The sequence below is a fragment of the Calypte anna genome, chromosome 3 (genome assembly GCF_003957555.1).
Source record: "Calypte anna isolate BGI_N300 chromosome 3, bCalAnn1_v1.p, whole genome shotgun sequence".
Classification (NCBI taxonomy): Eukaryota; Metazoa; Chordata; class Aves; order Apodiformes; family Trochilidae; genus Calypte; species Calypte anna.
In genome coordinates this window covers 63,202,739-63,226,796 of record NC_044246.1, presented here as the reverse complement: position 1 = coordinate 63,226,796, position 24,058 = coordinate 63,202,739, and the positions used below count along the sequence as shown (strand labels likewise).

The 24,058-nt window shown below is 40.6% G+C and overlaps 1 protein-coding gene across 1 annotated transcript; it reads right to left on the bottom strand.

Moving 5' to 3' along the window:
• Positions 1–1,057: 1,057 nt before the first annotated feature.
• Positions 1,058–10,478, bottom strand: HDDC2 (HD domain containing 2). Its single transcript, XM_030447602.1, has 6 exons — positions 10,050–10,478; positions 9,392–9,513; positions 8,373–8,475; positions 6,136–6,204; positions 2,415–2,553; positions 1,058–1,208 (listed from the first exon to the last, which is right to left on the bottom strand). Exons 1-6 carry the CDS (start codon positions 10,107–10,109, stop codon positions 1,114–1,116), a joined length of 588 nt encoding a protein of 195 aa, XP_030303462.1. The 5' UTR covers positions 10,110–10,478; the 3' UTR covers positions 1,058–1,113.
• Between the last annotated feature and the right edge of the window lie 13,580 nt (positions 10,479–24,058).

The following is a 24,058-nucleotide window of genomic DNA, read 5'->3' as shown; positions in this document are numbered from 1 at the left end:
TAAATCACATCCCTTAAAGGGGATGGCAAAAGAATTTAGTTTTATGCTGCCTCATTTGACATGAGGGTGAAGACACAGAAGCCAGCTCTGGGTTTCTACCATCTAATTACTGCAGGTGCAAACTTCCATTATCTGGCAATTGTGACACTACCCTAATCTCCAGCTGCACACACAATGCAACAGTTAAATCATGCAGACCCTAGCCTCATTATAGAATTTACCACCATTACAGCTTTACTTGACAAACATACTGTACTCTTACATTAGCCTTATTGCTTCCACTAAAAACTGTCATTTACAGCAGAATCAGTGCCAGCGTGTAACAGTGTGAACAAGTCTCAGACAGCTTCATGTGGGCTTTTGCGTTAGACTCTGCAAGCTCCAGAAGCCCCTCCCAACTTCAGCTATTCCATTATCAGTTATCTGTCTGTAAAATTGCCAGCCTCGGATGAGAGGGAGCCAGGAACACTGACTTGCCTTACAGAAAAGTTGGTAACATTCCCTGGTACAACACACAAGCTGTGGAAAAATAATATGAAACAATAAATGTGTTGAGACAATGTAATCAGAGAGTTTACCAACTTTATCCACCATCACACTTCTTAGGCTCATGCACCCCAAAGAAACCTCATCTCTAAGCCTGGCTCTATCAAGAGCTTCTAGAGAACTGTGCTCATTGGTCTCACTTTTGAGTAGCACAGTGGAAAGACATTAACCCATTTGATAAAGAAGGCACTTAAATGCATGCATACTTAGAAGTCACAGAACAGTAAGTTCAGTCAGTGTATTTTATGAACAGATCAGATTGCAATCAGCTACTTTTTAAATGTATCTGAATTTCACTAGTAGAGACTCTATTTGTAACTGAGACTGCATCAATCAGAGACTACTTAAAACTGAGAAAACACACCATTCTAAATACTGTGGCCTTGACACAACCTCTTATCAGGGAGGTCATTGATTTTACCTGCTTCTATCTAAGTGGTCCTGGGATTTGTCAAGAGTGAATACACAGAAAAAAAATCTGCTAGAAAAAAACTGTATTACAAAGGAAAAATAATGCAGAGACTGTAAAACAAAGGATTTATTATAGCTACAGCATTTATGAACACCTCAGGAATGTGGATCAGATGTAGCAGCTATTTTTTTATTCCTTTCTGTGTTAATCAGAGATACAAGCTGGAGTATTTCTGGGTGAACAAACTTTCCTGCAAAAGAAAGAGAAAGTTCATTAAAAAGGCTCTCATTTTCCTGTGTGTGACAGGTTGGCAAGTGAAAGGTTACAAGTGATGTTGCTTCAGGCTCAAAATTAAAGGCCAAATTATTCTTTTATGCAAAGGAGAACTCCCACTTTACTCCAACTATGGAATAACTGTAAGAGTAGTTACAGCTATTTTCCCCCCCTAAACCTAAAAAAAAAACCAAAAAAACTTTATGCTCTACTCAGACACTTAAGAGCTGAAAAAATGATTCACTCAACCAGGACAATCCCATACTCTGTATCCTACTGCAGGAAACCACCCCAATTACAGGTGCACGTAGGGTATATGCTTTATTTAGGCTCTATTCAAGACACCAGCTTAGTTTAAGTTACCAAGTTCTAGAAGGAGGGCAAAGATGTAAATTGCAATATGAAGTATTCCTGCTATGCTAATGTTTTTCTTTTTTCCCTTCCTCCCTAATCAAATGACTGAATTTTTCAGAGAGCTTATTATTCCCTGAGGAGTCAACAAAGTATAAATGGGACTTGTAAGGGACTGCATCTAGTGACTGCTGTCCTCTCTCCCAGTTTGGCTGTCCCTTGTTTTTTCCTAGGATTCAGTCACAGTCATCTTCTGGTGTTCAAGCCCCTTGCTAAGTTAATGAAGACTGTTATTTTACCTGTTTTTCCTTTCCACTACCCATTGACTTTGGAAAGGATAAAAGAGACAGAACATAAAGCAGCAAAACTGCACCTAAAGTTTTATTTCTCTGAACTGGTTCTCACGTGTACCTTGGGCAGGTCACACAAGAGCACAGCTCATGTAGGGGTAACACATTTTACTTCACTGGTTGATGAAACACTAACAAAACATAAACAAGGTGCTGACTGCACCAATGAAAGACAGAGATGTTTTTTCAGCCTTCTAATGGTAGGAGGAGATCCTTAAACACACGCAAGCATAAAGTGGGTCCTGTCTCTAGGTGAAAAGTCCCATAAAAGGAACTTGGCATAAATGAAATTCAGGTTCAATACACACAGATAAACATAAGGTATTTTTACCCTGCAGCAAGTTTACCCCAAATATTTAAGGTACCTGGGCAATGAGTAAAATGAGTAGTTCTTGCTTGGTCTAAATGTCTATCAGAAAAGAAGGTACAACAGATATTTCATTTACAGAACAAACAAACAAAAAAAAGTCCAAATGTCATACCAGCAGTTGAATCATAAAAATCTTGCAGTCTGCCAGGTGTGTTTTCCAACTCTTCATACTCAAATGCTTGCAGTATCATCTCACACTGATCCAACTGTTTTACAAACTTGGCTTCTGCAGAACACTGGTTTTCATATTCCTGAACAGATTTGCAGTTAGAAGAAAAAAAAATTGTTGCTCTGAAACAGAGTATTAGAAGCTTTTTATGCATCTAGAATTTTCTTCATTAGTACAAGTCAATACCTGAATATTCACAACAGTTTTGGTTTTCACTCTTTTTAAGACAGCTATTCAGCAAAACAGTTGAAGTAACTACATGTTTAACTTCTATTAGATGTAATAAGACTTAAGAACACAATCCTTTTGTATACTCGAACTTAAAAACACACCAAGTGTTTTGGCTGAATCGGGGATGATATGGAGACAACCCTACAACATACACAGCAATGGGTTCCATTAATGCGTATTTTACATATAAAGATCATTTCAGGCCTGGTTATGGCTAAGAATTACTACAGTGTGTGCCCACAAATTAGCATCACTTATTTTTAAGACCTACTTTACACTCTTCTTCACCCCTGTTTTTACAAATTGTTCTTTACATTTATTCTGTCACTCCTTCATCTCTTTGGTCTAATCTGTCTGAGCTGCTTATGTCTCTGTGTCTCTACCAGGAGACAGGCAGAGGAGTAGTTAAGGAGTTTCCTCCCTTCAGACTTTTAAGTCCTTTAATCCCTCTGCTATCTTTTCCCTCTCTCCAGCCATCACCAGTATATATTATGAGTCATTCACATTTCCAGTCAACTTTAACAATTTAGCTATTGCTTCCTTCCAGTGATGGTTGCAGACAGGTTTGCTGTTTCACTTTCTCTTTTCCAAATCTACTGCACTGTGTTTGGTATCTCATAGCTGGTCTTGTCCTGACTTTCAAAACTAACTGCAGAAAAAGGCTTCTTCATGTGCAGGTCACCATCACCTTGACAGCCCCAGCAGGTCTGACCCCATTCCTCATCACCACCACCAATCACACCAGATGCTTAAGCACACACTGGGCCCATCTGTGTTTTCAGATCCACACAATCAAAAAAAACCCCAGTACTTCTGCAGATAAGAGCTGCACAAGTGCAGGAAGAGTTTTTCCTACCAGAAACCACAGAACATGGCATCTCTTTCTGCATCTTAAGATGACAACTGTAGCTGTCACTCATAGTAGCAAGATCCTGGGCTGTAATTCCAGCACACTGATGCTCAGATAAGTTTTGTCATGGTCATTTCCTTGTCTGACATACTATTAGGAGCTTGTTTGTTGTTATGCTTATTGCTTTACCTTTGAAAGTCAGAAACCAGATTCTGAAAGCCATGATTGATTCATATGCTACTTTATGCAGGTTTAAACAATGGTTTGAATTTGCAATTACATTTTTACATAATTACATCATTATTTTAGTAAGCAATTTAATTTCAACATTTTTACCTTCCTTTCCTCCTTTCACTCTAAACTTTGCCTCATATTTGAATTGCTTAAATAGTACTTACTACATTATTAAAGCTATTTTTTTCTACACTTTTCTTTTGGTCACCAGAAAAAAACCCAGTTCTTGGCAGCATTACAAAGAACTTCAGGAGAAGGAAAACCATGGCTGTTTGCTTGTAAAGGTCTGTCTCACCTCCAGCAATTAATTGGGAGTATCAATCTGTTACTAAACTCTTTGTGCCATATAACCCACGAGTTCTTATTCATACCTCATCTCACATTAACCTCAAGAAACATCAGCTATTGTATGTGCAACTGTGCACAGTGCTAAAATAAACACTCACTGTTTCCTCCCTGCAGGTGTATTAGAGTGCAAAATAACAGTACACTTTGGAACAACAGAAACTCCTCTCTCAAGCACCACAGTCTTGGCTTTTAAAAATAACTCCTGTGCTTTCGCTCTTGAAAATAAAAAAGCAGGACAGAGCTGAAGCGTGCTAACTCATTTACCTTGCTGTTACTTCAAAAGTATCCTGGATTAAGTTATAAAGTGAAAATACATCACAGGCATACAATCCAAAGCAATAGTCCTTGTAAGCCTGAAAGGGAAAGAGGAGCAGAGACAAGGGCAGAACAGGGCAGAGAGGACTTGCTAAGAATGTCAGCGGATCTTGTTCTGTTCAGCTCTGGGCCATAACTTCTCTCAAAAAGAAACTGGAGGGAAATCCCTCTGGCTAGCCCAAGTGATGAAAGGCTTCATATTTTATGCCTTTTTTATTCCCTTCTTTTTAAGAAGCACCTAGCTGTTGAACTTAAAATACAACTAGAGAGCCAACATGTGAATATTAGGTTTTTAGGTTATACTCGCTGCAATGTGGGTTAGACTCATACTGCTGTGGTGGAGGCTGAATGCAAAAAAATTATCCTGAAGGTAGAAACAAAGAACAAATTATCAAAAGTGTGCATATGTTAAACTACTGTTAATGAGAATGATAAAAAGCTAACATGATGAACTAACTCTCTTATACAATCTTACAATCTACAGCTCTTATACAATCATGAGGGAAGGCTGAGACAAAGAAAAACATATATACAAACAACAAAACAACAACAAAAAGAAGACAAAAAGTCTTACAGGACTCTTTTTCCTCAATTATAACTGCTTCCCAAGGGTGAATGAACCAGTGCTCACTAAATAAATGTATACACATGCCAGATCTGGCTATGCCAGTTTACCCCCTTTACTTTGAATTATAACACTGAAAGCTCGTTCCCATTATCAGTTTCACCACACAACTGCAATCAGAAGAAAGCACAAACAAACAGGGTGCTGTAATGAAAGGCAGAAAGTGGCTGCAAGTATCTGAAATTTAAATTCATTCGATGAGGAAAAGTAAGAATATCAGCATAAAATACAGTTTCAGGTCACAGAGTCCGAGAAACATATAAGGCTTTGTTTTCAACAACACATGAACAAGAGATTGTAGCTAATGATTGCCCTAATGTGACTGTATGCCAGAAGAAGATAAAGCACAGCAATTACAAACTTTTAACTCCCCAGAAATAATCTAATCATTCTGAGTTTGCAAGTGTACAAGATCTTATCAATTTAACAGCATGATTTCACATCAAAAGCTTAAATCACCTTTAAATACAGAAGATATTTTCCAGTACAAATGTTTAAGGACCAATCCGTGTTGTTTGTAGAAAAGCACTGTTGTGTGTCAGTACACCCCATTTAAGTTTAAACCAGAAGTTACTACTAAATATTTCAGCCTAATGGGCTGTACAGTAAAGAAATGCAAGCCACATGAATTATTACGTGCATAAAATGTAGAAAATACTTCACAGCATCATCAGATCTCATTATTTTTTCATGTATGTAAGCGATAATGAGCTGCAACCAACCAGATCTGAACAAAGAAGATATCATAGTAAAAAAAAAAGATTTATATCCAAAAGACCTGGATGTAGAAGACAAACACTTAAGCTGAACAAAGCCCTGGGATAGGTTTACCTGGAATTTTGAGAGGCCAAAGGCAGAAGCTGGTTATTTAACCAAAGTTTGGTGTTTCTGTTTGAAAAGGATTTCAAAGTGACCTTGATTCATTAACTTTTATCTCCCAAGCAAATGAATATACCTTGCTTGAGGTCAAAATAAGAGAGGAAAGAGTTTCATAAGTAAACAGGCAAAGGACAATGGGTCACCCTAAATTTTATCAAAGGATTAAAAGAATGCATTCTTACTTCCCAGAGTTCGTAGATTTCTTTTTTGAGGTCCTCTGATAGAAGCTGGGTCAGTTGCTGCATAGCTGCCTGAAAAAAAGAAGATACTATCATTTATCAATTTTTTGAGCAAACAGATTTTTATCATTATCTTTTTTAAGAATTACCTCTTTCGAAGTCTGCAAAAACATATACTACACAGTATATTATTTTAAAGTGCACGTGTAGATAAATCTGCCAGAGAAACAACAGGACCACTCAGAAAAGACTCTTTTCTGGGAGTTGTTTAAGTAAATTGTTAGAGGAATAGCCTAAACATAAGAAAAACAGCCTTAAAGTGAAACAACCCAATTTTTTCAAGAGTTTGAAAAGAAACCCAGAGCATAACAAGTAAGTCAAATACTGGGAAAGTACTGGCACTCAACACCCCTCCCTGCCAGATTTAACTAGCAGAGGCAACATTTGAACTTAATAGGCTACAGGTGCAGTTCATAAAAGCAGCTTCAAAAGGCTAACTCCTACTATTGACAAGAAACTGCTGTCTCCCAGACACTCAACTAGCACATTCCCACATTTCAGGGCTGAGAACAGCTATCATCTGTCAGGCAGGCAACACAACATAAGCCTTAAAAATCTCCAATTTTAAAAACAGAGAGGAAAAAAAAAATCCCATTTAATACTCTGCAGCAATAAAACACAGTGCTCCCAGCCTGAGATACCATTTGCTCAACAACAGAAGTCTTGATACAAGGTTTAACAGAGTATCAAACGGACTGGATAACCAGCCAGCAGAAATTGTTCTGCGTGCTCTTTGTGCTCTCCCTGCTGATCAGTCTCGTATCTGTGCTATTTCTACTGTTTTCCTAGTAACACTAAGGACTGCTTCTGAAATAACCAACATCACAGGCCAACAAAGGTTTTGGGCCATCATTTGTTTCTCCACTTCAAATACAGGGCATAGGTTTCTTAGTATGATTGAACTAAATCAAGTGTTCCTCACCACTGAAGCATCAAGGTCTCATTTCTCCCCACCTCCTTCCCACTCCGGAGCTCAGCAGAGTTCAAGGTTAGCAGGCCAAAGTGACTTAACTGGTAAAAAGAACACAACCCAAACCCCAAATAAAAAAACCCTTTTTTTTTTTTAAATCAAGGTAATTTTCTGCATCCTGAGTATTGGAGAGCCTAAATGTAACTTATTACACAAGCAGAAAACATCAGCTGTAGAGCAAAGGGAAAAAAGGAGAACTCTGCACCAGAAGCAAGGTATCAGCTCAAACCACTTCAGGAAACAGTTACCCTTAATGTCTTTTTATAATGAAGTATTTCAGAGCCAGTCTAAACCTTTAATGCTTGACCCTCTTTCCCAAAAAATCAACAGCAAAGTTCTCACTAAGTGAAACAGTAACAGAAGGAGATGCAAACACTTAAGAAAACTTAGCATCAAACTGTATTTTTCACTGCCTATACATGAATGACAATTCCCTCCAGGCAAAGCTGAAGACTGATCTTGGGTGAAAAAAACATCTTTGAAGGCTTCCAAGAAAGAGTTGTTTTGTTTTGTTTAGTGTAAGGACAAATGAGGAACTACAATGAAAAAAAATACCAAGATTGCAGTCAGTAAAGACTGTATTTTAAGAATGCTGTATAGTTATTTGATCTTTAATTTCCACTTTCTTAGCAAAGAGCTTACTCCTAGAGCTAATCAAACTGTCATGTCCCATCCCACCCCCTTGTCCCCACTTGCCCCAGTTTTAAACAGGTAAGTATAAAAGTCGGAGGGGGGAAATAATCACTGCAGCATTTTTTACACACTTTTTTTAGAGCTAATTGTAATCTCCGAGTTTCTGAGGCATCACGTTGCCCTCTAGCTGTGGCTGGAGGAGTGGCTTACATTTTCCTCAAAAAATGCAACAACCCAAAAATGACAAACCAACAGTTTGGATATGTACAAGGCCAAAAAATAACTCTATAATAAAATAACTCTACACATGCTGCACCCAAAGACTCATGACAAAAGAAGACACCCATGTCTGGTGATATGTGCAAATGGTTTAAATCAAGTCTCTGTCATAATCACAGAATCTGGCACTGCAAGAATGATCCACCATGAACTGTCATCCACCCAGTGCACTTACTACCTGCTCCCCACTTCTTGAGAACGCTGAGCAACGTGACTAATTCAGGCTACCAAAAATCCAGCCAGGAATAAGCTTATTTCAAACGTTCTCCTTCTGTGTGTTCACACTGTATATCCATACCTTTTCCCTCCTGTGTTTTTCTTCTTTTGAGATATTATCTGCAGGAGCAATATCTCCAACAATGCATTCAGCCATATCGTGAACCAAAGCTAATCGTATGCATCTGACAAGAAGCAGAGACAGAATAATTAGTTTTGCAGTGGTTTATGTTATTCATAAAGCTAAGAGACTACATAATTTACCACCTTCATAAATTTTACAAGTTGTTTCAGTTGTGTTTTTATTTTTTAAAAAATTTCACATTTTTCACTCCTCTGGCTAAGGAAAGTAATTTCCACCCACACGATTTTAATTTCCCAATTTCTAGCCACTGCTGCTTTTAAAAGTAGATTTAAGTATAAATACACTTTGTACCAGAGCAGAGCATTCAGAAGTAATGTACTTAGCTTTCATATGCTTGGCTTTTGAAGATGTTGTGATAACCTGCTACATTACACACTTCGTATTATTCCTGAAACAGGTAGAAGGTAATCGATTGGAGCCATGCCAAATTCAGTGCATTATCTCATAGCTCTGCAGCTTTGCCATTCTGCAGCAGGATACTCAAAAAGCCTTCACATCAGTTCCTAAACGGACAAAGCAAGCATGATCCCAAAGTAGACCTGACAATCATTCAACAATGATCCTTTCTCTGCTATATGATTTCTGAGGCTCTGCACTGCTGCTCTGTCAAAATCCATATAGTATTTGGATTTATTTTCCTTCATGTTGCTTCCAAGTGTGTTTTAACTAAGGGTCTTTAGCTAGCTTACAGCTTGAGAGAAAGCCAGCTCAGAGACCCTGCATTTGGGGCTTGCCACAGCACTTGCAGTTAATGAATTAAAGTTTTTTAGCTCCTTCCAGCTTTCCAAGTAAGCAGCACCCTACCCAAAGGATGGCGGGAAAAGAGAGGAATAGATTTCAAACTCCTTCAGTGTATTTTAAAAGCTCTTCCTCAGTGTGAGAGTTGTTTTAACCGTTTTGGTTGCAGCACTCCCACAACACTAACGTGTGGTCATGACAACGAGCAGCAGCCTCACCTGTCCTTGTCAAGGCTTTTGTCTTTGGTCACCAAAGCCATCATCGCCATCCTGTACATATGGTCGGATACGCTCTCTGGGTTCGCCACGTTCCTGTACACCCATCCCGTCCGCGGTACTCTCTGCATGAGGAGAGAGAGAGCGTCACGGGAATGCAAACACCGAAACTTTTAGTTCGGAAGAACCTCCCTCCACAGACGCCGCTAGAATCGTTGTCCTGTCGTGGCCTCCATGCTTCAGTAAGCTTTGGAGCTCACGGGAAACACCTGCCCCAGGGCCCCGGACGGGAAGCTCCGGCACCGCTTCTCACAGCCAAGGCCAGCAGCACCGGCAGAAGCCTCCAGCCGAAGCGCCAAGCCACCCTGCCCATTCCCAGCCGGCGCCGGCCTCCCAGGCGCCGCGACGGGCCGGCAAACCACACCCCGGAGTCTCCGGCTCTCCGCCGGCCGCCACGTTGCAAGGCCCCGGCTCTCCGCCGAGTGCGGTCCGGACCAGGCCGGGCGCCACTCAACTCCCACCCCGGTGCTTTACTGGGGAAAGCCACCTGAGAACCCCGGCCTGCTCCGCGGAAAGGCCGCGGGTCCACCCCCCCCCGCCAGCCGCCGCGGCCTAGAGCGGGCCCGCTGGCCCCCGAGGGAGGCTCTGTCTCGGCGCTCACCTTGAGCTGCCCCAGCAGCCGCAGGAAGGGCAGCACCCCGCCGCCCAGCTCCGCCGCCATCCGCCTCCCCGTCAGACAACACCGGCCCGGATGCCTCCTCCCCCGGGCCGGGGGTGCTGGGCGGTGCGGGGGAAGGGAAGGGAAGGGAGGCAGGGGCCTGACGCCGCTCTCCCCGCCCCGGCAGCCGCGGGCCTGCAGGTGTAGGGAGGAGGGGGAAGGAAGGGGAATGTGGCGGGAGGTGCGAGTGCGGGGTGTGCGGCGGCTCCGCGCTCCTCAGGGTTTGGCTTTGCGGGGAGTGATTAACCCCGAACAGCGCTGTAATGGTAGTGGCTGAAACCGCGATCGCAGCGAGGCAAGGAGCAAAGGGGCTCACGGAGGGGCCGCCCTGTGAGGCCACTCCAGAGAAGGAGGGGTCCCTGGTGTGAAGGGAAGGGAAGGCGGTAGGATAGGCAGGAGTAGCCCGTTCTTGAGTCAAAACTGATCGTATCGGTCACTGGTAGCATGTTTTTAAAAATAATAAAAAATTTTTAAATTGCAACGGTAAATTGTGTAAACTCGTGTAATTATTTAGAGAAGTTAGTACTCTGAGCTGCTGCATTCAAGAGTTTATTATTAGGTTCTTTTAGTGACTCCTAGAGTCTGGCAACAGGCATTTCTCACCACTTTTGCGAGTTGAATAAATAGAACGCTGAAAGGCTGGGGAGGGACTTTTTGCAAGGGTACGGAGCGATAAGACAAGAGGGAACAGTTTCAAACTGGAAGAGGGTAGATTTGCATTAGATATTAGGAAGAAATTCTTTACTGTGAGGGTGGTGACACGCTGGAACAAGTAGTCCAGGGAAGCTGTCACTGCCCCATCCCTGGAAGTGTTCAAGGCCGAGTTGGATGGGGCTTTGAGCAACCTGGTCTAGGGGTAGGTGTCCCTGCCCAAGGCAGGGAGGTTGGAACTAGTTGATCTGCAAAGCCCTTTTCAATGCAAACTGTTGTATCACTCTATAATTTATGAATTACTTTACAATCGATTACTTTTCAAAATCCATTTAATATCTTTTCTATTTTTACATTGCCAACTGAAATAGGGGATAACAGTTTAAATGTGGTAATGAAAAACTGTTTTCAGAAAAGAACATCTGCAGTTTGCCAGACATCAGCAGATGGCAGTCTTTTTAAATTTTTGCTCATGTGCATACATAAACATATTCCTGTATTAATAATAAAGTCCAGACAACATAATGGTGACCATTTTTAGGCTACCCTCCAACAAGAAACAAGAATCCTAGACCAGGAAAGCCATCCGCGTTACATTTCAGCACAGCTTGGTGGGAAAGGACCTCTGGGTGTTGCACAGACCATCCAGAATAAAAATATCCTAGGTTTTTTTTTTTTTTCAGGTTAGCTACCTTCCAAGTAAATAATTTGTTTCATGGTGTTCTCTTTGGTTCTCCTGAGCCACTTCTGTCTTTGTTTTCTTGTTGCATTGCCTGCCGCTACCAAGGAGAGTTTAGCTCTGTCATATTTGTATACAGTTGTAGGCTGCTGTTACATGGCCCCTTGGACTCTTCAACAGGGTAGACAAGCTCAAGCTCCTTCAGCATCTCCATCAGGTGCTGTGATTTAGTGATCTTTGCAGCCTCCACTGGAGATGCGTTGCCTTGATCTGGGGAAGTGCTGAACAGACCCCTGTGTCCAGCCAGTGCCTGACCAACGCTGCACAGAGGGGGCAGTAACTTTTTGTAGTTTATTGGCCAAATTCCTAACGTAGGCTACTGTGTGAGTACTCAACTTGTTATTGCCAAGCCACCAGCTACCACACACAGAGCCTGTCAGTTTTCAGTGCATCTCAGTGCAGTTTTCCAGCTTGTTTATGCCATGTAGCCTCAGTTTCTGAGTGAAAGTGCTGTGGGAAATTATTTCCAAAGCTGTACTAAAGTCTAGATCTATTGTGTTCACTTCTCACTCCTTGTCCATGTAGCCAGCTGTTTCCTCACAGAATGCAATCAGGCTGGCCAAGTGTGATTTGTCTTTCCTAAGTCCATGCCAGCTGTTCTTGATTACCTTCTTCTGCTTTACAGGTCTCGTTCTAATAGAGCTTAATCAGCTTTCTGTATCTTGCAGTCTCTGTGGCTACAAACCGAATTTTTGGTTTTCTGGACACTTTGCCAAATACCTTCTAAACTCAGACATTGATAAAATGACAATAATAATCTGCATTTTAAGTAAGATGCTTTATCTAGTTCAGGAATTCTATTTTAAAAAGCTAGCTGATAACAACAGATACTTTGTCTTTTAACCCTTCCTGGAACTTTTTATTCAATATACATGCTTACTATTCATAGCTCTTTAAATCCAGTATTTTGTTTGATTTTGTAATTCTTTAACAGTCCTTTAAAATGGACAAGTCTTGTCAAGTGAACATGAGGAGAAGGCGTAACTTTCAGTTTTACTGTGTGAGAAAATTATGTATCTAGAGCAAACTCTTCTATGACATTAATGAGGCTGAACTCGCAGACCCCAACCATGGCTGTCCAGTTAGTCTAGAGAACACTTAAAAACAGTATTCCCACATTCACAGGTGAATTTTCCAATTATTATGAATTTTCTGCTTAATAGAACAGAAAGCTGATGGGTAACAGGCAACATCATTTAACATCGTGGTGGGAAACAATTTACTGGGCATCAGGTATAAATGTTTTGACTTATCCTTTTCAGCACAGAACTTCTTTAAAAGGGTACACTAACACATGTACCACCTATATGGGATAAGATGTACATGAGACACACTTGTACTTCATGCAACAGACATCGTTCTTCTGTATTCATATTTATGTATTTTTAATGTATATTTAAATTTCTGTAATGTTTTGTATTATTTGCATGTATGTAATAAAATGTATTTTTTAAATGATTTATGTATTTTTGGTAGTATTTTTATTTATTAGATTCCTCTACATGCAATTTGTCTGCAAAAATAACTGCTTATTTATACTAGTGTTTTACCCACTCTGCCTTGGACAGAGGTTGTATAAGATACATGGACTCTGTAGGCTGGAGGACTGAAACTGTAGAAATTTTAACTCTATTAATATCTGATGTGTTTTCATTCTTAATTAAGTAGCCTGAAAACAGACAAATTTGGGAGGCACAGCTCCTTGCAATTTTAACCATCTTTTTAAAATTAGTTCAGAAACTTTAGCAAGGATTTGCAGTCTTCCTGTAGGCTATTAAGATAGTGTTAGGGCTTAAGTCTCAATCTTTCATCAGTCTCAAAGGGCTTCCCGCTCCCCCCCCCCCACCCTTTACCAGAACAGATGTCAATGCCAAAGGAGAAATACTGAATTCCTGGGTTCGTTATTTCTCAGTAATTATTATAATTATTATTTTGTAGCTGGAGATGGCGCTCTCTGACCACAAATTTCTGCGTTGACTGCATTTGCTGCTACCCAATGGAGGAGTGAGGTTACGCTTCAATTACGTGAAGAAAATAGCACTGGGGAGCAGAGGATGTTTTACACCCTTGGCACAGTAGTACGAAAATGAAAATAATCTCCACAGATTCCAGATGACTGGGGACAGGTCCATTAGCTACTCATCAGGAGGATCTTAATCAGCTTGGAACATAACACCAGTAATAACATGTGGGACTTTGTAAACTCTTACGTGTTTTGCCAGTGTGGGATGCTGCAAACCTCGTGCTGGCTAAATACCTTTAGGCAAAGTAATTAATGGATTTTATTAATTTGTTATGGAAGGGAGGAAGGGAGGAAGGGAGGAAGGAAGATAGGAAGATAGGAAGATAGGAAGATAGGAAGATAGGAAGGAAGATAGGAAGGAAGGAAGATAGGAAGGAAGATAGGAAGGAAGGAAGGAAGGAAGGAAGGAAGGAAGGAAGGAAGGAAGGAAGGAAGGAAGGAAGGAAGGAAGGAAGGAAGGAAGGAAGGAAGGAAGGAAGGAAGGAAGGAAGGAAGGAAGGAAGGAAGGAAGGAAGGAAGGCTCACTCTCCACACTGTGGTATCTTGAGCCAATCTCAGTAACAATGTAGAAGTATCCAGTGAAACTGTCTGTCAGGAGTCCTCAGTGGTAGAGGAAAGAGCAAACCACTGGAGTGGCAAGGTACATGCTTGCCATGTGGCTCTCTCCCCTCTGTGTACACCTGGCAAGTGCTGGGCTGTGTGTCCTTGTGTCCAGGGAGCCCCGGGCTGTCCTACACAAGGTGCCAAAGCACATGTGAGAAAACCACCATGCACTGGTGCCTGTGCTGAGGGCTGGACTCTTCTGCTGAGTCTTACTCTACAGCTTCAGCAGGCAAGGTCATGAAAAGAAGGTTAACATGGATAATGTTCACTGATGGCTGGTTTATTATCTTTAAATGTTGGTCAAATCCAAACCAGAGCTGAGTAAATGACACTTAGTTTTTGATGGCCATTGACATTCATGGGTGTGACACTCATTGGACCAGAGATTTCAGGAGGATCTGGCCTCTGGATTTGTGCAGGAATGAAGGCACCCATGTGCTGTCTGCTGGAGTGATGTCTGTATCCAGACTTTGTAGAGTTTTAGTTCCAAATGTGTACATAGGAACTGATTAACACAGTTAAATGCAGGTGATATATAAAGTTCCTAGGCTCACCTCATATAGCCCTCATTAAGGGAAGCTGCTCCAAAGGCCAGTAGGCACAACCAGTGCTGATGGGCTGTTGGTACCTGTGGAGCTCAGGAGCTCTTACGGTGTTACAGTGTCAGAAAAAAATTCCAAGTCTGACAGGCCGTGTTTGGGGATTGCCCAGCTGCCCCCTTCCTCATGCCAGCTTGAGGCCATCTCAGATGTGATCTGGTGAGCCACCAGTTGTTAGCAGAGTAACTGGGCAGGCTGCTCTCTCCTCTGCCACCCTGCACACCAAGTGTGGGGCTGCCACCCGTGACCCACCTGCAGATGATGCACAGCTGAGAGGGAGGGAGGGAGGCACTACAGAGAAGCACTGCTGCATCTGCCCTTTGCCAGTGATCAGCCCTGCCACATGAGGCAGTGCACCCCATCAGAAAAAGTGAGGAAACAATAAAAAGAGTGAGGAGATTGTTTCAGTCTTTGGTGACACAAGTGCAAACATCAGTGGAAGGTGTTATCTGAAAGGTGAGGAGAAAGTACACTTACAGTAGCCTCCCTATAGTTGGCAATAGCTGACTAAAGTAGTCCCATAGTCCCATACAGTGTTAGGTAACCTGTGGGATCACTACAAAAAATAATTAAAAAAAAAATCCTCTGCTTTTGTCTAACATTTTGAGCTTTCAGTGGTTAACAAGAGATTTTTCTATCAGAACCCTTAGTCTATCTAAACCAACAGAAGGAAGAAAAAGTGGTTGTCCCTTACTTGCATACCAGATCCATGGAGCTGGGAGTAGGACTCCAGAATAGTACATTTAACAAAAAACAAATTAAAACCCAGAACAAAGAAACAAACAAACAAATCAATTTAAGAGCAAATCAATCTTACATGAGCAGAACATTTCTGATGTAAAAAGGCAGCTGAATTAGAGGATTAGGTCACACTGCCTGATTAACATCATTTAATCTTCTGCTACTGAAGAGCCACTGGGTTTCTTAGGGAATGGAAGTGTTCAAACTTTAAATGAAACCACAAGCCTGGCTTAAAAAAAATCTGCTAAACTGAAAACAACCTGTCTTGCTTCAGTAACTGTTGATTTCCCTCTGCTTCTGAGGGATGCATCCAAATCAGAGTTTAGAAATCCCTCACACTTCCATATAACAAAGAAGGGCTGCAAAACTGAATGAGAACGTCTTAGGCACTACCTGGGAGCAGCTTACAGCATGTGAAGCTTGCCTTGCTTTGCCATATCATATTTATTTTATATTTAAAGGTGAAAGAAAGACACTCAAAGATCTGTTTGATGTTTGTTTTCTTTGTAACATGTTGGCTGTTTTTTTGCCTTTTTAACTTTTTTGGGGGTAGGAGGCAACAATAAAAAAAAATGCAGCTCACCCTGGCCCACAAGGCCCACTCAGGATCAGAATGGTATTCACTGATGATATTTGATAAGAGAGCCAGAGAGGAAGGAGTTCTAGTTACATTTGTAATTTTTTTTTTTTTACATGATATTTGTTTTAACTTGAATGACTAATGAACATTTTTGATCAAGAAAACTTTTGTTAAAGCTTTAACTCTTGTTTGGGATCCTCCAAGCAAAATCCTAACAGGTCAGCCTTCATCTTCTGGAATTTTAAAAGGGAAAGCAATAAGGAAGGAACTATTATATGATACAATTAAGCTCTATTGCTGAAAAGAGCAAGAACAGTGATTCCCACATAAAAACCAAGCCATCAAAACCTCTGTCTACCTCTCACACTTTTCTGATTAAAAAGTTTATACTGTTTCCATTTGTTGTACTTAAATGAATTTTCAAAAGAATTGTACAGTCCTCTGCTACTGTCAACACTTAGTAAACAACAAGCAGACAGGAATTAATTTATTTCCTATCTCTAATGACCTAATGATCAGTTTGCTCAAAGGGTTATTTCAGTTTCTATATATGTTAAAAAGCACTATTGTGAAATATGTAAAAACTGTGAATATTCTTCTCAATCCCCCCCCAGTCATGCTTTTAAGCACTCCACTTTCGTATAGCAAGCACCCAGATTTGGATCAGTCTACTGCATTTCCAGCAGCCTGCCAAATACCAGCCAAGTCAGACCCCACTTAGCTTCCAAAATCAGATGTCATTGGGCATGTAACAATGTAAAGAAAAATAAACCCTGAAAAGCACTCTGAATTATAACTTTTTTTTTTTTTCCTGACATGCAAGAAAACAAAATGAAAGTTTTATCACAGCTCTGCTTCCTTTTGAGTGCCCCCACCCAGCCTTATTACTGTGAGCAACGTTTTCTCAAAATAAAGGCACACTGATTTGTTTGTTATTTTAGGCTCTGAGAAGAAGGTCAGACTGGAACACTGACAAATATATGCCTCTGGTCTCATTAAGGACCTATAAATGTACTTATCTCCATCCGTTGCAAAACAGTTCATTGTCTTCCAGGGACAGCTCATGATACCATAGAACTCTGTATATTACTTTATAGCCGTGTGTGCTCAAGCATCCTTGCAGAATCTGAATCCACTTCTCACACAGAGAGACGTGCACGTAATTAGCTGCATGGCATCACACTCCCCCACTGCTCAGCTATTATTTTGCCTGCTGGTGACACAGCTCTGAAGCTTCTGGTCCTTTCTGTCACCCTGCAAGGCAGCTGCAGCTGGGGGACCCGGTTTCTGCTCTGCCAGCCCTGGGGGGGGCTACATCCCTGAGGCTGCAGGGCCCTGCTGCAGGGGTTGCTGATGGCAAGACCCATAGCCACAGCTGTGCTCCCTCACCTCTCATGTGACTTGATGAAGCTCCTGTGTTAATAAAAAAACAAGAAAAATTTTGTTTGCTATTGTTGTCCAGATATTTGAGCTCCTCAGACATCCCTGGACCAAACCCCCCAGCTATTGGCATACTCTTGCTAATCCAAGGGAACCTTTTTGCACGGGCCTCTGCTTTCTAACCTGAGATTGACTTTAATTATCCATTATTTTCTCTTCCTCCCCGTGAGCCTCTCGCTGAATGCATTGTGCCACCCAGCATATTAGTCAATCATCACAGCTTACGGAGTGCTATACTTTACATCTTGGCTTCAGTGTCATTCATGTGCACTGAGTGGAGACAGCAAGCAGTTTTAAGACGCTGGGTAGATTCAAGCATGCTAGGGCCTGTCTGTCCCTGTAGTAAATAGCTTTGCTGACATTTAAGATGCACATGGCTTGATGTTAGGTCAAACAAAAATGTCACACTATAATCACTTTAAAATAACTGTTTCCGGCTCAGTTAGTACTGTATAGTTCCAGAAGAGAAAGCACTTAGAAGCTGAAAGATGGAAAGAGGAACCGTCTGTATAGGATGTTTGCCTAATCCCATCCCTGCCCTTGCCTGTCAGGCTTGGGGGCTTCGTTTGTTTAAAAACAATAAAAATTGTGTGTACAATTTAATGCCACTCTACTCTTCAGCTGGGCAAACTCTAAAGAAAACTCATGAATAAGTTCTGGGGAGAGTCCTTTGACATAGCTGTGAGGGGTCTGGATGGCCCAGGGGGGTAACTCTGCTTTCAGCAGCATTTGGGGCTTAAAGTGTGTCTTGGTGCTGCTGAGATGCCATTGCTGGGAGGAGACACGTAGGTGAAATCCTAAGGAGCTTTGACAGCTGAAAATGTGAGGGGTTTCACATTCCCTGATACCACTCCTTAAACTGGTCTCTACCTCTGAACCATTTCATGGAGGACATGGACCACAGGGAAAGCCATGAGAACTTAGCTTCCTCTCTCAGCCACCTCACTTTGGTGTGACTGTCTTGGTACAGTTTCAACGAGGCTCTGGCACCCTGCCCTGCCCTCCTCAGGCATGAGCATTCCCACTGGGCACAGTGATGGCTTTCCTAGAGGAAAAGCAGGATTCCCTAAGGGCCTGGGTCATAGCACCCTGTGGTGAGGCTGAGATGTGTAAATGGCTTTCCTCTCTACAGCCCAAAGACAGCTGGAGGGAGTACCTGCATCCCAGTACCCTGAGGCATGTCCAAAACAAGTCCTTCTTGTCAGTCCCACTTTCCCCAAACGAGCCATGTGTGAAATACTACACACCTGCCATTACCTGTCTTTTGTCTTTTGCCCCACATGCCCTTCTGGCAGGGGATGGCAGTAATCAGAAGGCAACAGCATTTTCCATTGTGTTCTAGAAGGCAAAGCATGAGAGATCTACAAAGATGCATGATCTTTTGGCAAGGAACAACAGTGTTGGAGGAGCTGTGGAAACCTTTGAGGGAGGAAACCAGCCTCTCTTGACTTCCACTGGAACCTTTTTCTTAATGTCACTTCTGGCTCTGTTATTTCTAACAAGCTGGGAGGCTGAGAAGGTGCTAGAGACGTGACCAGATGCCACCAGGAGAGTCGAGCCCAAGCCTCAAACCCCCCTGCCTGATGCATCAGGGAGGCTGCTGACCCTGGCTTGTGGTTCTTACTTGTAACTCATTTCCTTTCCAGATTAGGTCAGAACTGTGGCACCAACCTGAGCCACAGCTGGGGATTTCCTGCTATGTTGATTTTCCTCAATATTCTGAGGCAATGCATGAGCTCTACTTTTTAAGTCAAAAAGCAAGTTTATTCCTGTAGAGTTATGTTTCTAAGCTTCATTTAGACAGTAAGCAGTAAATCTTCACACATTCCTCATTTCACATCATAGTTGCAGCATGTGGTGGCTACTGTCTAATCGCATCATAATGAACACAATAGATAAGCAAAACTCTTCCACAGTCAAACTTTGGAAGATAAGCCTTTGCCAAGTGCACTTACAAACTATGAAGCACTATGGAGGGAGAGCTAGGAAAAATATTACAGCTTCCAAGAGGTAGGGCAAGATAATCTTTTGTTTACAACTACCCAACATTTCTTAAACCAGAAGTAACTTTTGTTAAACCTTGAATTTGTATCAGCAAATAATTTTTCTTTTAGACACAGTTTTTTTAGGCTCAGACACTGATGTGAAGGCAAGTTGTTGCAGTTCCATGCAGCCTCGGGGGAGCCACTCTGGGGCTGGAGCAGAGTTCATCCTGGTTAGGACTTGTGTAAGGAAAAAATGGAGTGATGGAGCATACACTGTGCACAGCAAATTTATGAAAAATGACAAGCACTTTTCCCAGTTTTAGATGAACTTCCAGTGCAAAGAATGAAATTGGACTGGGAAAGCCAAGAGTGGGTGAGATTTCTTGAGTCAATATAAAATATAGCATGGACCAAAAATCAAATGCTGTGATTTGTGATCTTTTGCAATATAGATCAAACAACCAAGATAACTCTGACTGAGGAAAAGGTCCCACTAGATGGTACAGGCAAGAGATTGCAAATATGAGTTTATACTTTGTATTGTAGAGTTCTTCTCACTTATATATAGAAAAAACAGTGCCAAGTAGATGTGAGCAATGGCAGTTTTGTTATGTTACATGCAAAATCATCATGTATACCATGATGAAACACCAATGATACACAACATTTAGAACTGTAAGCTATCACCCTCTGTTTTGTCTGTTCATCACCAAATAAAAACTTATAGAACTCAGTCAAGGGAAAATTTTCTTTAGTCTTAGAATACTGAAAATGCACTAAGATGTTCAGCACTTACTCAGAAATCAGCACTGTGCAACTGAATCTTATTTAAACCTTGCCTAGGACCATGTCCATACAGATTTTGACTGTCTCCAAGGATGGAGACTCCGTTACCTCTCTGGGCATCTTCATTGACAAATATGATCCTTTTTTGTTACTTACAAAATGAGAGGAACTTCCCATTTACAACTGTTAAAGTAGGAAAAAAAAAAAAAAGACATGCTAGAATAAGAACTAAAAAGATGTTAACATTTCCACTTTTTACTTTGCTGACTTCACGTTCTTTAGTTATATGTAAAAATTTATGCAAGGATTTTCTGAAGTGCTTCTTTACACCCGCACTTTTTATGGTTTCTTTGCAAGTAGATCATAAATCCTCAAATTTTTTTTAAAGCTAAGACCTTCAGCAGTGTGCCATTGAAATTCCCAGAGATTTTTCAGTGTTGCAAATTGTCTTATCTACCTTTAAACTAAGGTTCTGTAGGGAAGAAAAATGTGCAGGTATTTATAAGGGTCTTTTTTTCCTCCCCCCAAAAACCCTTTCATTTGGATTCTTGGTCTTGGATGTATTATATACTTTAATGCAAGGTCAGAATCAATTTACAGGTTGTGCAGGCTTGCTGAAACAGAAGACATGCTTTTTTGTAAAGTATGTTTCTTTCAAAGGCTTTTTAGCCAAGAACATTGGCAGATGTTACCTATGCCTTCCTAGATGCAGCTGTGTTTCTGCCCTATGAGAGTATGCATTTTATTTTTAGTGTTTTTCTAGGAGTAAATTACTGAACATTTTCATAAGCAGAGGAGCAACACCTCTGTCAGAGAGCTCTCTGAGTGTGAAAGTGGCACAGCATGCATACAAAGACTCAAGAAAGCATTTCCAGACCCCTGGTAGTTGCAATATCCCAGTGTGAGGCACCCTGATAAACTGCTGTGCAAGAGTGTTCCATTGCAGGGGACTGACAGGTCAGTACTGTGACATTAGGAAGATGACAGCAGTACTTGAGCAATGATGATTCAGTATGAAAAATATTCATTGCCTTTTTGGCTATTTAGAGTGATTCCAAATAATGCTACAAAAGAATCACAGTATAGAACTGTTGGGTGAGATTTGTAATTGCCTTCGAGAACATTGTTTGCTGACCTTTGCAAAGTAGTTTCTGTGCAAATCAGAATTTGCAATAAAACCTATACCAATAAAATGTCTGTTTATTGCCTTCCTTGTCTATCTTTTTTTGTTTTTAAAAAAATTGTATTTTTTAATAACTTTGATTTGTACAGAGCTCGTCAGTAAGAACCCTGCTGTCTTAAACTTATGATTTTTTTTTTTTTACTATGTGAATGTTTCAATCAAAGTAAATATGTCAGCTTAAAGAGGTGCAGATGGCAGCTGAGCTGGAGAGGACTGGCTGTCTAAATTTACTGGTAGAAAGGCAAGTCTTGTACTTGGCCAACTGAGGTTTGCTTCTGCTATTTTGTTAATGAGCTTTTCCTCAAACTCACTTCATTGCTTAAAGTTTTATACCCACCCTGGTGTGGCTTGTGACTTTTTTTTTACAGTGGGGTGTGAGTAATTAGTTGCTGTTACTTGACTTTCTCTTGTACACATTCTGGTATAAAAAGGAAAGAAATTATATGCATTTGTAAAAAAAGATGAAAGATAAATCCTAACTTTCTGACAAATCTAATTATCCCTGATCTAAGATTAATTGCATTTTTTAGATTTCGGTTTTCTCTTTTCTTCAATTTAATTTCTTTTCAATTTCTTTTTCTTCCCCCCTTTATTTCCCCAATATCCTGTTTCTTCATAATTTAGCTCCTCATAGCTATGTTGTAAGGTAAGTGTTTTAGGTAGATAATATTCTGGAAGGAAAAAGTGTTTTGCTCAAGAAAAGCTGCAAAACCTAGCTTATTGGCAGAGGAAAAAATGTTGGTCTTACCATTCACTAGTCATACGTCAGGAATGTTTTAGCATCCAAACTCGAAAGCTAAACAACTATCAAGTAATAATATTTCAGATAATTGAATTTGAGGTGGTTTTGGTTTTTGGTGGTTTTTTCGGGTTTTTTTTGGTTTTTTTTTGTTTTGGTTTGGTTTGGTTTGTTTGTTTGTTTTGATGTTGGTTTGGTTTGGCTTTTTGGTGGTCATTGAGCAGTAACTAAGGGCTGGTCTTGGATTTTTTAACACAGATTAATCAGGTGTTTCTCCGGTTGTGGCCGATGCCCAAGATACTCAGTGTGTATGTTACATGTTTAGATATAAAGTTACAGGTTCATTTCACGCAACTTTTTTCTTTGGATTTGTGACTTGCCACAAATGAAAAGGAATGATACTCTGCAGTAAGCAGCTGATATAAGACCCCATATTTCATTGCTGTGATGGGCTTGTAGGGTTCTCTGCTTTTTCCCTTGCTGGAATCCTATTGCCGTTCAGGGAGTCCTAAGTCTCAGGGAAACATCTTCTTTGCCTCCTGAGCGCAGCTGTCAGAAGCAGGCTCTACTGTAACAAATAGTTGGTTGGAACTTTTCTCTCCTAATTTTTTCTGGTTTCTGCATGGAAACATTTCAGCAAACTTTTCTGTTGACTTCTTGGCTTATTACTAAAAATAAGTTGATCTTTCATAATGTGCAAAACATGGAAATGAAGTTCTAATGAATGGTTGGTAGCAGGGCTTCCATAGCCTTGTTTGCAGGTGCTTTCTGCTGCACCCAGCAGAGTACAGAAAATGCTACAGACCCTGTCTTTGATGAGCACAGCCCAGATATAAGCTGGACGATACTAACAGTTTATCTTAAACATGGCCAAAAATATTTTAGAAAAATTTGCTTCACAAGAAGCAAAGAAAAACGTGTCACTTTTAAAATGCACTGATTGAAAATCGTATTCATATTCAAGCAGCCTTGTCAAAAACAGCTTATGAAAATAACTATGAAGATCACTTTTTGTTTTGGGAATGATCTTCACTGCTTGAGCTATCAGATATTTAAAAAAAAACCCAAACATTGTTGAGACAGATGGCAGGCCAAAATCTTCAGGATGCTTACAGTCCCACTGGAGCTGGGGAAGTTTAATTTGGTGCTATTCTATTATTATTATCAATGTATTTTTCACAAAAGTAATAAAACATTTAAATTCTTTATCCAAAGTTCTGTCATGTCTTTTTCTTTGCTGATAAGATGCCTCTGTTTAAATTGTCCCTCTTTTTATGTTTAGGGGAGAACAGACACTGGGAGAATGTTCCCCAGTAGTTGTGTGTGAGAACTGGAAAATCTGTTTATCTTCGAATCGACAGTATTTTGAACTCAAGGATTTTTTTTTTTAAATTTCAAATTAAAATAGAAACATTATCTTTTTGAAAGCATACTTTTTTCTTCAATTCCATCTCCATTTTTTCATCCAAAACTCTTTGTTGGATTTGACGTAACTCCTTGCATAGCTTCAAAATGTTTCTGCTTGGATTGACAAATAAACTGCCTAGGTAAAAAGAAATTACTTTAAAATTATCACTTGCATATTAAACATGTATCTGTAGCTTAAACAACAGCAATGACTAAAATTACACTAAATTTATCACCCAGTCCTATGACACAAATCATATTATGTTTTTAAAGAGGAATATATATGTACATGCTCTGTTGTTTTATTTTGAATCACCCATTGCTGCTTCTTGATCACAAATTTTAATTAAAGTGACAGTCTCCCAGGCCCTGCTAGTAATTAATTGCTGTAACTTGGGTGCACCTTTGTGAAGCCCACAGTGTGCCTGCAGATAAACAACTAATTAACACTTTTATACAAGTGAAAAGAATTTCCA

Coding starts and splice junctions, on each gene's coding strand:
- HDDC2 (XM_030447602.1), bottom strand. CDS start 10,109: ATGGCGGCGGAGCTGGGCGGCGGGGTGCTGCCCTTCCTGCGGCTGCTG. Junction 9,514..10,049: donor GGCTGCTGGGGCAGCTCAAG/GTGAGCGCCGAG, acceptor CTCCTCATGCAG/AGAGTACCGCGGACGGGATG. Junction 6,205..8,372: donor AAAAACACAGGAGGGAAAAG/GTATGGATATAC, acceptor TCTTTTTTTCAG/GCAGCTATGCAGCAACTGAC.